General features: G+C 42.8%; 2 protein-coding genes across 2 annotated transcripts in view; both read right to left on the minus strand.

The window, feature by feature from the left end:
• The window catches only part of VAPB (VAMP associated protein B and C), a 49286-nt gene extending 39651 nt beyond the window's left edge, over nt 1-9635 (minus strand). Inside the window, exon 1 of the mRNA XM_034433093.3 lies at nt 8953-9635. Coding sequence (XP_034288984.1) covers nt 8953-9010 — 58 coding nt within the window. The 5' untranslated portion in view covers nt 9011-9635. The remainder of the gene's footprint in view (nt 1-8952) is intronic.
• Nucleotides 9636-12089: 2454 nt separating this feature from the next.
• The window catches only part of RAB22A (RAB22A, member RAS oncogene family), a 32954-nt gene continuing 28962 nt past the window's right edge, over nt 12090-16081 (minus strand). The window contains exon 8 of the mRNA XM_034433091.3: nt 12090-12380. Coding sequence (XP_034288982.1) covers nt 12298-12380 — 83 coding nt within the window. The 3' untranslated portion in view covers nt 12090-12297. The remainder of the gene's footprint in view (nt 12381-16081) is intronic.

Here is a 16081-nt window from a genome sequence, read left to right on the forward strand (position 1 = left end):
TGCATTCAGCATCCTGACAGGCCAATACTACTCAACAAGGAAGACGGGGAAAGGGACAGGCAGGCGAAAGCAGCAGTACTAAAGGAAAGGACACGGGTAAATAATCACAAAGGTCTATCCACAATTTCTTATGCCCAAAGCCAAAAATAGCCCAAAGGTTCTAGATTTCATTTAATCCAGACCAAACTGGCATGGCTGAATGCTGAGCCACAATGTGTTTGCTTCATGCACAAAACAAGTTTTCCTCTTTGTCTGAAGGCATTCAGACCATAGCTGCATTGGTATAACATGGTTGCATGACTGAGAAAGTATAAAAAACTAAAGAGATGAAAATTTTATACCTGCTTTCCTTAAAGTCTGTGGCATAATCCAATTGTGTCTCTTTCTGGAGCCAAATCCAAGCATGAATATATAATTTAAGAGATCTAATCACAGAGTCTAATATTTTATGCTTCTTTCATTTCCCCCCATTACTCTATGATTAACTTCGTTAGTTTTCAATCCTTTAAGGAGTGGACCATTCCATTCTTTGCAAATTGTCAAGTTGAAAGGATGATGTTATACAAAAAGCACCAAATTGATAAGTGGCATAATTAAGCCTCACAAACATTGTTCACACTTCTACTAAATGGTCTTGATAATTGTAATCTTTAAATAAACACTATGTCACTGAACTTTAGTTTCTGAGAAACTGCTTAAGTTTTCATAATAATATGACAAAAATTAACAAAGTTCCTTTTTTTATTGCAGCAGTCTAGAGGTTAAATGATTATTATTTATGAGATGATAATTTTCTAGAGTCGGGAGGACTCTGCATTCCCATGTGGATTTCCTCAGCCTGCAGACAGTGGCAACCCATTTTTAATACTATTTTTTCCAAAAGGAAAAGAATGGCAAAGACTTTTGAGTTATGTATCCATTCTTATCAGTTCAAAGCTGATGGTAGCATTTTTGGAAATCATCCTCAAGTTAGGAATGGATTTTAACTGTATTATGATTCACAATATTGATAAAAATATTAACTGTTCAGGACTTTGAATTATGTTCATGAAGTCAAGAAAGTTGCCAATCTCTATGAAATTGACAGACCTAACTGGATAGAAGGAGATAAACTCAAGTCTCCCATGAGCAGCAGGCCCTTTTAAACTTAATTTGTTGCTTCACTGACAAGTGATATCTCGAAATTAGAACTGTTAAGCTTCAAGCTGTATGGTCACCTTGACTTTTGGAATGGGGATAGGGAACAGAGACTGCTGACAAGATTAAAAGCAGATTTAAACTGCAGAAAATTCCCTCTCCTCTTTTTAAAAAGAAATTAAGTTATATTGAGAACTGTAATTTCCTTGGCAACTATGCATAAGTGATTTGCTATTCACTTTTTGCAACTTATTTTTTGCCATTCTAGTCTCTGCAGTTCTCTGATTTCCTGGTGGTCTCATAACCAGATCAGATTCTGCTTAGCTTCTCAAGATCAGTCTAGGCTGGTTAGGTGCTGCCATCTAGTTCACCAACTACTCTTTTGCTTTTAAGGAACTCAGATCAGTTAAAAAGAGGAAGAGAAAATGCAAAACAAGCTGATCTTATTCCTGGTTCATTATGCTTCCCTTAGAAAGTTGCCAGTGTCTCTATTTTCTAAAAATATCTATGGGGCTCTGAAATATTATTGCAAATTAACATAGCTAAATTTAAATGGGAATTAATTAAAATAATTCAAAATACACGAAGGAGAAATGTCCAAGGGCAATCTCCAAGGTGCTGCCTACCTTTCTTTAAAAAAGATTCCCCAAATAAAATCCTGTCTTTGGAGTCATGGGGCCTCCATTACTGGAGATTTTCAAGCAGTAGACAGATGCTTTTCTGGCACTGTATGAATATTCCTGCCCTAGGCAGGAGACTGAAGTAGATGATGTCCAAAAGATCTTTTAATTCCATGAGTCTGTGAAAAAGTCTATAGAAATCATCAGAATTAGGGATGGTTGGAGAATTATAGCCAAAGGTAATATGATTTTTCAATTTTAGAATGTCAAGAAAAATAGTATAGGGAGAGAAAAAATGCATAGGAACAAAAATCAAACAGTTCATAACTATCTGTAAAATTCATCAATATAACAGATTAACAGAGTTGGAAGGGATCTTGGAAGTCTTCTAGTCCAACCCCGTTCAAGCAATAAATCCTATACCATTTCAGACAAACGGTTCTCCAATCTCTTCTTAAAAACCTCCAGTGCTGGAGCATCTACAACTACTGGAGGCAAGTTGTTTAATTGATCAATTGTTCTAACTGTCACGGAATTTCTCTTTAGTCCTAGGTTGCTTTTCTTCTGGATTAGTTTCCATCCATTGCTTCTTGTCTGGCCTTCAGGTGCTTTGAACAGGTTGACCCCCCCTTTGTGGCAGCCCTTTAGTTATTGGAACACTGTCACCCACTGTCACCTCCAGTCCCCTAATCATCTGTTGCTCTTCTCTGCACTCGCAACATCTTTTTTATATTGTGGTAACCAAAACTGGATACAATATTCCAAGTGTGGTCTTACCAAGGCAGGTGTCAGCAACCCTGGCTCCAGAGCCGTATGCGGCTCTTTGGGCCCTCTGCTGTGGCTCCCTGTCCCATTACTGGCTGGCCCCACCCCTCGCCCTCCCCTCCCAGTCACTCCTCACCTGGCCTTGGAAATTTGAGATACAGAGGGGAGGGGGGAGAGAGAGAAAAGGGTTTTGTGGTTCCCGGTGTTTTTTAACAACCGGTTCTTGCCCCTAATGACCAGCTGGGTAGGCGTGGCTGGGGGAGGGTCATGTGCCTGGGTGGGAGTGAGTGATGTGGAGTTGGCCATGCCCACCCAGGTTTTTTTTTTTATTGATTTATATGCCGCCCTTCTCCTGAGACTCAGGGCGGCTTACAATGCGTTAAGCAGGTTTTGTGGCTCCCTGTATTTTTTTCTGTGGGGAAACGGGTCCAAATGGCTCTTTGAGTGTTTAAGGTTGCAGACCCCTGTATTAAGGCATTATAAAGTGGTATTAAAACTTCATGTGATCTTGATTCTATCTGTTAATGCAGCCTAGGACTGCATTAGCTTTTTTGGCAACTGCAACACACTGCTGGCTCATATTTAAGTGATTGTCCACTAGGACTCCAAGATCCATTTCGCAATTACTATTATTGAGCCTGGTACCACCTATTCCATACCCTTGCATTTGTTTTTTCTTGCCTAAACTTTTTTCACCATTGAATTTCATTTTGTTAGGTAGGGCCCAGTGTTCAAGTCTGTCAAGATCCTTTTGTATCTTGAGCCTATCTTCTGGAGTATTGGCTATTCCTGCCAAGCTTGGTGTCATCTGCAAATTTGACGAGTTCCCCCTCTATCCCCTCATCTAAATCACTGATGAAGATACTGAAGAGTGGGCCTACGACAGAGACTGGGGTACCCCACTGCATACTTCCCTCCATATAGATGCAGTTCCATTAAGGACTACACATTGAGTTTGGTTGGTCAGCTAGTTACAAATCCATCTGGTGGTGGTGATGTTTACCCCACATATTTCTGTCTTGTCAAGTAGTAGGTTGTGGTCTACTTGATCTAATGCCTTACTGAAGTCCAAGTAAATTATATCCACAGTGTTTTGGTGGTCCACTAATTTTCTCTTTGTCAATGAATGGAATAAGATTTGTCTGGCATGATCTCTTTCTGAAAAACCCATGTTGGCTTCTAGTTATGACTTTGTTTTCCTCAAGGTGTTCGCAAATTCATTGCTTGATATGATTTTTTCTGAGATCAGAACAAATGCCAATTCCTTCAGAACCTTGGGTATAATCCATCTGGTCCTGATGATTTGAACTTGTTTAGAGTGGATAGGTGTTGGCTCTTACCATTCTCTTATTTTGACTTGGTACTCCTAGTCTGAATTTTACAGTATTTTTTTAATAGCTAGGATTGTTTTTTCCTTTTGTGTCAAAACAGATGCAAAAAACAAGTTAAGCAATTCTGCTTTCTTCTTGCTTCTCATCCACCTTCTTGCCTTTTTCACCCATTAATGGACTAATTGTTTCCCTGACACTTTTTCTTGGTTTTTTTAAACATGCTGAAAGCAGCTTTGTTATTTGTGACTTTTGTCACAAATTCTGAGCCTTAGCTTTCTTGAATTCATCTTTGCAGGTTCGGGTATTTGCTGATATTCTGCCTTAGATATGTGCCACCCTTTCCATTTTTTATCCTTTTTGTCTTTCAGTTTATCAGTGTTCTTTGTGCAGCCATGCTGATTTCTTTTGAGATCTATTTTCTTCTTTATTGGAATTGTGCTAGACTGGGTTTTTATAATCTCACTTTTCAAAGTTCCCAAGCTCCTTGGGTTGTTTTCCTCCTTAGGATTCTATCCAAGGAATCCTTCTCAAGCTCTTTCCAAGTTTCCAATCAGTTTTCTTGAAATGCAAAATTCTAGTTTGACTTGGTTCCTTTGCTTAAGCTTACATAATGTTGAATTTCAATACTGCATGTCCCTCCACAAGGTTTCTGTTACTTCAACCCCTTCTATCATTTAATCTGTTAGTGAGAATTAAGTCCAGTATGGTTGACCCTCTAGTTCCCTTTTCTATTGTTTGGGAGACAAAGTTGCCTGCTAGATTTGTGAGGAATATGTTTGATTTTCCACTAGGTACAGAGTTTGTTTCCCAGTTGATGTCAGGTTACTTAACGTCCCCCATTAATATTGTGGTGTGCTTCCTACATGTCTTAATTAACTGATCAGCAAAAAGTTCACATATTTCCTCTGATTGGGTTCAAACCTATTCATTGCATTCAATATGTTTTTCATAATTGTTCTGTATTTCTGTAGAGATCTAGTTATTTATTATATATAGCACAATACCACCTCTTTTATTAAGTCTGTTTCTTTTAAACAATTTAAATCTGCAAGAACATCTTCAAAAGTATGTGTTTCTATATTGCAAGTTGAAAAGGAAGAAAAGGATATTATAAAGGGGGAGTGATATGCAAAATTGTGTCTGCATGTTGTTGTTCTGAGGACAGAGACTTTATTTTTAACTGCAACTCACCTCACAGTGCTTTAATTTGAAAATGAAAAAGAACACATGCAATATATGAATGGAAAGAGTCCCAGGTCACCAAGGAAAACTATACATAAATAGCCTAGAACTGTGTTAGGAAAGACAAAGTTCAGAATGAGGTGAAGCTAGGAAATATTAAAAACAACAAAAATGGTTTATTTAGATATGTTCAAAATAAAAATGAAGAGGTAGCATAGTGGCCAATTATGACAAAATGCTAATATCAACTGAGGAAAAACAGAACTTTTACTATTAGTATTTTGATGATTTGAATAAAGAAATTGATAATTTATAAAATTTGCAGGTAACAGCACTGAGCAGAATAATTTCCTAAACCAAAATAAAATTCAGAATTGCCAACTGCATTCTAATCTAGTTTATGGTATAAACTCAACCTAGCTACATCTGGTTCTACTTCAATGTGTTACAGTTATGAGAAGCCATAAAATTGGGTAAATTATGGTTCAGTTGCCCGTAGGTAAGGATGTCATACAATTCCCCCCACCCACCCTTCCAAGATTTCCAAAACTTTAAATTCTACCTTTAGTACTTTGTATGAAATATGTGCCATTGACTGACTGAACTGCCATTTGTTGTGTCCTTATGTGAGGACATCTCTAGAAGAGAGAGATGAGAAGGAGGACCACTACATGATCAAAATAAGTCCAACTATCATGGTCATTCTGCCCCTGGATCAAATATCAGAAGCCAGAAAAGCAATGAACTGTTTGTTTGCAAGATGATACTTTAGGAATAAAAGTCTACTCAGCAGTAATTCTGAGTCTCTGTATAAGCCTGTCTGGTTAGGATTACCAAACACCAGCTGAGTTAAGGTTGTTAACATAATACATCTGGATGGCCTTCAGCCAGATCAGGCTTAACCAGATGAATCAGGGCAGAGTAATTGCAGCCTCCAGTTTTTAAGCTTTCTGCTGGAGGATAACTCATGATTCTAAAGTTATGTGGTCACTTGCCCCTACATCCTTATAGAGCTCCTTACTGTACAAATGCTTCACAATCTGGAGCCTGACCTTTGATCTCCTGTCTTTGTGTTGCAACTCATTTGAAAATAGGCTTTATCATATTATAACTATGGTCCTGAGATTTCCTGACACAGAGCATAGAATCACTTTAAATTATATACAATGGGTGGGAAGCAGACAATAGCCTAACTTAGACCTTAAATTAGCAATATTAGCTACAGTAATATAAGAAATTTTATATATACAAGTTAATAATGCTCAAATGATTGATAGTGCATTACACAGGGCTGAAACTCATCAGATGTTGCTCAATCATATCAAGTCCTAATAGCAATGCAATAGCAAATACAAATGGCTGTTATCTCATGGATGTTGTCATACAAGTTAAGCTTTTAGGGTGTGCCTGGGGAGAGTTGATTGCATCTTGATTTCTTCAGATGAAAGACTCCTCTATTTGGTGTACAAGGTATTTTAAAATCTCAATATTGATTTTGAATCTCACCTATTTATTCTGAGCACAGGGATATGTGTATTTATCCCTCTGATAAAACACAATGTGGATGAAGAAATACCATCCACCACATTGTATCAACTTTTTAACTACCATTATGCTTAACAGCAGTATTCCTCAAATATGCTAACTCATGTAAAAATGAAATGGGTGGTTATATAAATCAAATGATTAAACAAATGTATAACAAACTAAACAATTTAATATAGTTAAATGCAAACCTCCCTCTCTAGCAGAGCTAAGCTAGTATTGTAAGCAAACATATGAAGGAGATAGCCAAAACAAAGTACTATTTATAAGTACATGTTTAAAGAATAAGCATAAGTATTTGACATTTATTTGTTCTAAAAAGTATGTAGTTTAAAACAGAGCTAAAGTTTGTTATTAAAATACCTGCAACAATATGCCAAGTAAAAATATTTTAGGTGCACTCATTATAAGTGAAGACTGTTTAAATTTTACCAGCAGCTCTTTCTACTGTAGGATCAGAGGTTAATGTTTCATTTCTGAAGGGCATAACTAATAACAAATCTCAATATAAAATTAAGAGATCGTCTCTGAAATACTCTTCCAATTCTAAGGGGGTTTGCTTTCTTGCATGCAAGCTAACAAAGGACAAGAACACAAGCAGCATGTCTAAGGAAAGAAATTACATTATAAAGAGTGTTTGAATTCAAGGAAAAATAAAAGGAGGCATTATAGAACTATTTAAAATTGTGCAGAAGATGGTAAATATAAACACAGGGGAAAAGATCCAGAAGGACCAAATTACACAGGGAGCAGCTTATAACAGAAACACTATGTTACACAAGCCCTAATTGAATATGGAATTCAAAGCCACAGGATGCAGCAAGGCCTCCAATCCGGACAGCTTTGTAGGAACATTATCAAGTCCATGGAGGATAAGGCTAACAATGGCTAATAGTTATCTTCAATATTTGAGACAGTAAGATTCAAACTGTACTAATAATTGTTTGGGGTTACAAGAAGCTTGGTAATGAGTATATGCTGCTTGTAAGCTAACCAAACACATGCTTGGTGCTGTTGGAATGGAAAGCTGGATTAGGTCACACCTTTATTTCATCCAGCACAAATGAAACAAAAGTTGCAAGTATGTTATACATTAGAGAATTACAGAAATCTGAAATGTAAATAAATCCAGCTCTGCATGCCCAGGTCTACCATATGACCTTTATAGATAAATCTTAATATTTTAGACAGCTGCATGACTAAAATCCGGCAAAACACAACAAAATTGTCTCTTTATCTTTTAGCCAAACCTCCTTTCTCACTCCCAAATCCACAATTACTGGCACACCTCCCACCCACCCCATTTAACTTGTGGTGGAACTTGTGAGTAAAATGCACATGACTGCACCAAGTATCCATAAAGTAACACAACAAACAGTGTATAAATTCAGTTTAGGGAGACATCAGACTAGCGATTTCCATCCCTTTTTTTTTTTTTTTGGGAGAAACCAAAAACACAGCTATTCTAACCACATTGATCTGAAGGGGTTCTTCCTAAAACTTAATGCTCTCTTTCCTTAAGGAAACCTCATCAGAATCAAAGCTAATGGATTCCGCAGGAGCAACAGAACCACCGCGACCAAAAAAGACCAGCGTTATTTATTTTTTATATATATATAAAAAATTCTTTAATACGTTCAGAAGGAAACTAAGGACCAGCCTGGGAATAAATAAATCTCCCTGGCGGTAGCTTGCCAAACACATGATTATGTGCACAATTGTTGCACAATCCGCTTTGGCTGTTGTTCTTTTTTTTCCCCCTTAAAAATAATAAAAAAAAGGGCGACATCGGCAGCGTCTCTCCCTCGTTCCGCAAAGAGGGACCAACCTTTCTTTCAGGTCACGTTAAGCGAGATCTGGACGCTCCCCTTAAGAAAGAAGGGGGAGAGGTTGGGTCCCAAGCCTTGCGCAGACTGCCACCAAGTCGCCCCCTCCGCCCACCATCTATCTCTCCAGGCACCCGAGGGGGGCAGGTTGGATCCGGGAAGATTTTTCCCCCCCACTCCCATCCGTCCCAAGCAGCACCCAGGCCCCGAAGAGGCGAAGACGCTGATCAGTCCCCGGGTCGTCGTCCCCTCCCGTCAGCGCTCCCGGCCAAAAGAGGCGGCTTGCCGGGGAGGACACAAGACACCGCTCGGCCGCTCTCTCCAAGCGAAGGGCGTTTTGCCTCAGCGAGCCCGTCGCGGCGGCGGCAGCGGCCCCCGGAAAATGGCTGCCGCTGGAGCCGAGCCTTTCCAGGCAGAGCAGTTGCGGCAGAGCGCGTCTCCGGACTCTCCAGCGGCTCCGACCCGGCGGCTGGAAGCATTAGGGGTGTTGGTGGGGGGGGGGGGAGGAAGAGACGCTTCTGAGGCGGAGGGCCGCCTCCCCTTTACCTTTGAATTTGAGCTCGTGCTGCGGCTCCAGGATCAAGACCTGCTCAGTTTTCGCCATGTTGGCTCCCGCTCCTCCTCCTCCCTCCTCCTCCTCCTCGGCGGCGGTTGAAGCACCAAGCGGGGCCGGAGGGAAAGCGGAGCAAACGCCAGTAACGGCCCCTCAAAAAATAAAAAAGAAGAAGAGGAGGGACGGAGGGAGGGAAGCAAAGGAAAGGAGCCGAGACGGAGGCGCAGCCGGCGGTTCCTTTCCCGACGAGGCAAAGCGGGGGGGGGGGGGCGAAAGAAAAGAGGCGCGGCGAAAAAAAGGGGGGAGATTGAAGCAAGGACCCGCTGGCGGCTTGGGGGGTGGGGGGGAAACGGCCGAGAGAGAAATGAGCCGGCGCGCGCCCAGCACGCAAACTGACGCTTCCCACCCCTCGCCAAGAGGCGGCGAAGGACGCTGCAGCACGGGCGGGCCTGGCCTGGCGGTGGGGGGAGGAGGAGGAGGAGGAGGAGGGCGAAAGGGGACTGCAAGCTGACGTTTCCCGCCGGCCCGGGCGGGGCCTTAAGGCCGCCCTTCTCTTTCGTCAGGGGAAAGGGAGGTTTTGCGCGTAACGTGGGAAGCGGTGTTAAAGGCATAAAAGGGGAGGCGCGCAGGCGCTGCGCCGGTTTGAAGGCGCGCCGGGCTATCGTGGCGCGCAAGTGGTGGTGGGTGGGGAGTGGGAAAAAAAGGTGGGGGGGGGAGGGGAGGTCGGCTGAAGTGAATTAGGAGGGTGCTTGTATAAAACGCCGCAGTCCCGGTGAGGGAGAGTTAGAAACGAGTCAAAGGGTACGGCAGTGGGGCTTTCTCTCCCGAAAGGTGATGAAAAGTCGGGTTTTTGCATAAGGTGACCCTGGATGTGCAAAGGTGGACTCTATAATCTCCTGGGGAATAAAGGAAAACCCTCAAAGGAAAATGGGGGAGGGAGGATTACAGGTAGTAGTAACAGTAACAGAGTTGGGCCTTAGAGGTCATCTAGTCCAACCCCCTGCTCTCACGCAGAGCGCAGGGCCGGATTTAGATGAAAAGAGGCCCTAGGCTATTCCACTTATGAGGCCCTTTCACCTACAGTGAAAGTGTAATTTTAATTTTGCTAACGATTTGAATGTAGGCCCCTCTTGATCTTGAGGCCCTAGGCTGAAGCCTAGTTAGCCTATAGGAAAATCCGGCCCTGCGCAGAGGAGACCTATACTAGGGATTCGAACCGCCAAACTGCCGACCTTTCTGATTGACAAAGCTCAGTGTCTTAGCCACCGAGCCACCTAGTCAGGTGTAATCCTCGATTTATGGCCAAAATTGAGCCCAAAATTCCTATTGTTAAGTGAGTTTTGCCCTGTTTTTGTGACCTTTCTTGCCACAGTTGTTAAGTGAATCACTGCAGTCGATAAGTTAGTAACCTGATTGTTAAGTGAAGCCTGCTTCCTCATTGACTTCGGTGGTCAGAAAGTCACCAAAGGGGATCACATGACCCTGGGACATTGCAACCATCATAAGTATCAGCCAGTTGCCAAGCGTCTGAATTTTGATCACATGATCACAGGGATGCTGCCAAGGTCATAACTCTGAAAAATGGTCATAAGCAGTGGTGGGATTCAAATAATTTAACAACAGGTTCTGTGGGCATGGCTAGGTGGTCATGTGACTGGGTGGGTGTGGCCAACTCAACCACTCACCATGCCTGCCCCACCTCCCAGCCTCAACAAGATACAATATTTACTACTACTGAACATCACTTAACAGAGGCAAGGAAAATCACAAAACGGAGCAAAACTCACTTAAATCTTGCTTAGCAATGAAAATTTGGGCTCAATTGTGGCCATAAATTGAGGATTATCCCTAATGAGAATGTAGGATAAGTCTTCTCCTCCTTCTCAGCCTTTAATGTACACACACAGCAAACATGCACAGACCTCACGCCGCCGGAGGGACTCGCCCACGCGCCTCTCTCGATTCTTGGGCAGGTTTTGGATTTCATTGTCCCAGCAGGCCATAAAAACCTCAGACAAATAGCTCCATGATCCCACACACTTGTAAACCTCTTCCCTTGCCGATGCCCTCCTCAGCCAGCTGTGGAGAGGCCGTGTCTTCTGGGAGCAGCAAAGGCAGCGCTCTGGCAGGCTGGAGAACCGCTGGGAGGGAGCAGGGCAGCTGACAGCATTCAGAAAATTGTATGCCTCCCGAGGTGGCCCTTCGGCCAAGCGCCTTACCTTCGTGGGCAGCTACAGTGAGCGGCCGAGGCGGGGAGATCAGCTTGGCTGTGGGGACTGCGTGATCTGGGCAAGCGAGCGAGCAAAGGAGCCAGAGAGTAGGTGGGCCGCAGGCATGACTCTAGCTACTGGCCAAGGCAGGCGAGGTGAGATAAGGAGTGACTGAGGGGCGGGATGGAGAGGGGTGAGGCCAGCAAGTGGTGGCATTTGCCAGTTCGCCGAACTGCGCATAATCTTTATGCACATCCGAACCTGTGCGAACCGGCAGCAGCCCACCTCTGGCTGCCGGCAAAGGCAGGCAACAGGCTGGGTCACGTGGCCACGTGGTCGAGGCAAGGGAGCTAAAGAGCAGCTGTGGCTATGCTGCAGTGTGACTCTAAGGCACCAGCCAAGGCGTGCGAGTCCAATAAGTAGTGGTGGGGTGGGGTTGGGGCAGCCAGCAATTTAACAATCGGTTCGGCCAAAGTGGTGCAAACCAGTTGTATTCCACCACTGGTCGTAAGTCATGTTTTTCAGTGCCGTTGTAACTTTGAACAGTCATTTAATGAACTGTTGTAAGTCAAGGACTACCTATATTCTTGTGGAAAGGAGAAAGGCCAGCCTCACTGAAGAAGGCGATGGATTGAGCCATTGCTGCAGAGAACATTTTCTGAGCCCATGAAGTAGTTGGGTTATAATTCCAGTTCTTCTCAAACCTCGAAATGTGTTGACGGCGTCCCAGAGAAGTCTCTGAATTTACTGTTGGGACAATGACTTAAGAGTATATGCACCTTGTTCCTTGTAAGATATTGTTTGCACCAGAAAGAAAGGATAAAGGGGATTTTCCAACCTTATTCCACTGGACCATTGATTCTAATTGACCATTGGCATTTATCTTTGAGGTGTATGAAAAAAATGCATTTCTATTCGCCTGATTTTTTCTGTTTTATTCTTGTTCACTATCCAGAACTTGGATGATTCTTTATTTTCTGTTAAGTGTCCAAAACTTTGATGATTATGGCAATCTACAAATATTTGCAATAGTGATTTTTGATATTTATGGCCAGGTTGGTGATGGAGTTTTCCAGGCTGATGGTCCTTTAGAACTTCAACTTCCTTGGATGTGGAGTAAGAGGTGGCTCAGGACTTCATGGTCACCATGACACCCATGGGTCTGACCCAAGTCATCAACGTCCTGTAGGAAGTTAGCACCCACTCCTCTCCTAGGAAAATGAGATATTTTAGGAAATATTAAAAGGGCAGAATATTCCCCCTAAAAGGGAGGCAGAAACACAGCCCCCCCCACACCTTTGTCAATGGGCCATTAAGGCCTGGGCCAGGGCCGGATTTAGATGAAAAGAGGCCCTAGGCTATTCCACTTATGAGGCCCTTTCACCTCCCATTTTTAAGTTTTTATGTTTGTTTATTAGTCATATGCGTAGAATTTCTCCTTATTTTCGGTTCAGTGTTTTAGTGTTCACTGTTTTTAGAATAGTGTAATTTTAATTTTGCTAACAATTTGAATGTAGGCCCCTCTTGATCTTGAGGCCCTAGGCTGAAGCCTAGTTAGCCTATAGGAAAATCCGACCCTGGCCTGGGCCAATCTATTCTACATAACAAAAAATCTACCTCCTTCAGACAGAACCATAGTAGGAATTGCCCAAAGCCCTTTCATTACATCATCACCCAGCAAAAGTCAACCAAGCCCGGGACTCAAAAGACAACCTACAAAGTTATCCCTGCATGGCCACATGGGAGTCTGACAACTAATCAGAACACAAGCTCAAATTCAAAGCCCAACAGAGGGCATTAAACCAGACACACTCAGCATCTCTGGCCTGTTCTGCCCAGGATCTCAAGCCATGTGATCCTGTTCATCAATAAACCTTCTTTCCAAGCAACTTCCATGTTTCTAGTGTCTTTTTCCCCACTTGGAACTGAACCCTTTCGAGGTAGGTAAAATGAGGACCCGGATTGTGGGGGCAATATGCTGACTTTGTATAAAAAAGAACACCACTTAGGGTGGCCCAAAAGCCCTACTAAGCAGGTATATACAAAAGTATGAAGGCTATTGCTTAATGCATTGTAAGCCGCCCTGAGTCTCCGGAGAAGGGCGGCATATAAATCGAACCAATAAATAAATAAACCCAGATGGACATTCCTTCCAACAGTCTCAACATACTCAATAGTCGTATGCTAAATCTGGTTTTCTTGTTGGAGCAGTGTCAGTGTGACCAAAGGTGAGGGAGACAGCTATCGCTCCTCTGTTATGGAGCTAGAAGTCTCTGTTGGCCCTGAAATTCTCTGTTTCTACTCCCATGCTGTAGGGAGGTTGGCAGTGGTAGGATTCAATATTTTTTACTACCGGTTCTGTGGGCGTGGCTTGGTGGGCGTGGCATGGCTTGTTGGGCATGGCAAGGGAAAGGATACTGTAAAATCTCCATTCCTCCCCACTCCAGGGGAAGGATAGATACTGTAAAATGTCAATTCCCTCCCCACTTCAGGGGAAGGTTACTGCAAAATCCCCATTTCCTCCCAATCAGCTGGGACTCGGGAGGCAGAGAATAGATGGGGCGGGGCCAGTCAGAGATGGTGTTTACTGGTTCTCTGAACCACTCAAAATTTCTGCTACCGGTTCTCCAGAACTGGTCAGAACCTGCTGAATACCACCTCTGGAGGTTGGACTTCCTTGATTGGGAACTGATAAACCAGCAAGGTTACAGAGGGAACTTGGGGTTTCCTGAAGGTCTACTGTATTGTCCAGCTGAGGACTTGGTTGCTGGAATGTGAGAGAGGGATTTTGGATTAGTCTCTCTTTTCCTGTGGATCCTAAATTCCCCTTAGCCTACTGAGGAGAAAGAGGGAGGGAGAGAGATGTTGAAAAGAAACTAAGAGTGCCACAGGAAGACGATGAGGAATAAGCAGGACTGAGCATCAGCTAGAGATGCTATTGGAGCCTACGTTGTGATGGATAGGGAGGCAAAGTGCCAATATCTGTATTGCATCCATAATCACGCAGAAGCACTGTTCAAGGTAATGCAGGCTCTCTAGGGAAGGATTGAGATTTACTTGCAGGGCCACTGTGAAGAATATGCACGGAATCTATTGGATAAAATCACTCCAATTCGCATGCAGAACCATCCCCTCACACACAAAGCTGAAAACGTTGGGGAACTCTTGTGTTAGAGGAATGGATTGTGGATGTGAGCAGGAGAGAATCCTTGCACAACTTGGTGTTGTATTGTAGGAAGTTAGCACCCCCCCCTTTCCTAGAAAAATGAAATATTTTAGGAAATATTAAAAAGGGTACTCGGTACCGTCAGTCAAATTATGTTGACTGGCGACTCCCAGGGGGAGGGCCTTCTCTGTGGGGGCTCCAACCCTTTGGAATGAACTGCCCCCGGAGATACGGAATATCCCTGATCTCTGTGCTTTCCGCCGTGCCCTCAAGACCCTGATGTTCCAACAGGCGGGGCTAAACATACGAACATGTGAATGATTTTTTAAATGTTATCTAATTCTGGGTTTTATTTAATTAACCAAACTAAGTAATAATTTTAATTAGCAATTTTATGATGTTTGTGTGTCTATATTTTTCTTGACTGTACACCGCCTTGAGTCCTACAGGAGAAAGGCGGTATAGAAATATAATAAATAAATAAATAAATAAATAAAAGGCAGAATATTATGTTTCCCTGTATGAGAAATGGAGAAGCATGTTTTAAAGACAAAGCAGCTCCCACTTTCCTGCCCTCACCCTTTTGTTAATGGGCCAGAGGCAGAAACTCAATCTTTCAATCCTTGAAACTCATCTGCAACACAATAGGACCCATCTTGCAACAGAAACTCACCACATGGCACCTGGGAAGATTACATCAGCCAGCAAGGCTAGCTAAGACCCCCACCCCCTGGGAGTCTGACAACCAATCCGGATACTCTTTCTGGGCCCCAGGAAGTTCAAAGCCAGAGAGAGCATAAAACTAGGGACTCACTGTATCTCGTCCCTTTTTTTGTTCAGGAACTCAAACCATGTGATCCTGTCCACCATTAAACCATCTTTCCAAGCACTCTCCATGTTTCCAGTATTTTTTTCCTCGCTTGGAGCTGAACCCAGAAGGATATTTCTTCCTACAGTATATTACTTGTGCCCTTTATTGGACTGAGAGATTCTGCTTTCAGTTAGTCATGCCTTAGCATCCTTTCAGTTGGGCTATTGCAATGTTTTCTACAGAAGGCTGCCCTCGAAGAACATCTGGAATCTGCAGTTGGTATAGTATGTAACAGTGAGAGCTGTTATCTCAATCTGTGCACACTACCCCTCTGCTCCACAAGCTGCACTGGTTGTGGTGAGATGGGTGGCAAATACTTTAAAAAATAAATAAATGTACTTCTCAGTTTTTGTTATTTTTTTAAAAAAATGTTGTTTAGCCACACAGAATCATTTGATTGAGATGGGCTGCCATATAAATTGAATAAATATATAAAATTAGCTGCTTGTGGTCTTTATTCCTCAGGTGTATCACTGCATCTGTCCAAATGGTTTGTTTCAATTTTATTTTGGACACAAAGCCCCCTTCAAAATGTTTTTTTGAACAACATTACCACATAAAAATGCAACACTACAATATGATTTTTATTTTTATAAAAACCTGTTTTTCAGTACTGCAGTCAAAATTCATACTTGGCTTTTGTCTTGCAATGAAGTGAAAAAGCTTTAGCGGGGTAGATCTGCAGTTGTTCCCACCATCCTTTATTATTAGCCAGGTTGCCTGGGGCTGAATTGACTTGCAGTTTGGGGAAAAACATGGGAGCCTTTTGATACGCAGAAATAATATTGAGCTTGACACATTGTTGAATGTACAGATGACATAAAATTGGATGGGATAGTTAATACTCTAGATGACACAATGCAATATGATCTTGG

This window comes from Pantherophis guttatus, chromosome 3 (genome assembly GCF_059756535.1).
Source record: "Pantherophis guttatus breed Tessera chromosome 3, ASM5975653v1, whole genome shotgun sequence".
NCBI classification, from domain to species: Eukaryota; Metazoa; Chordata; class Lepidosauria; order Squamata; family Colubridae; genus Pantherophis; species Pantherophis guttatus.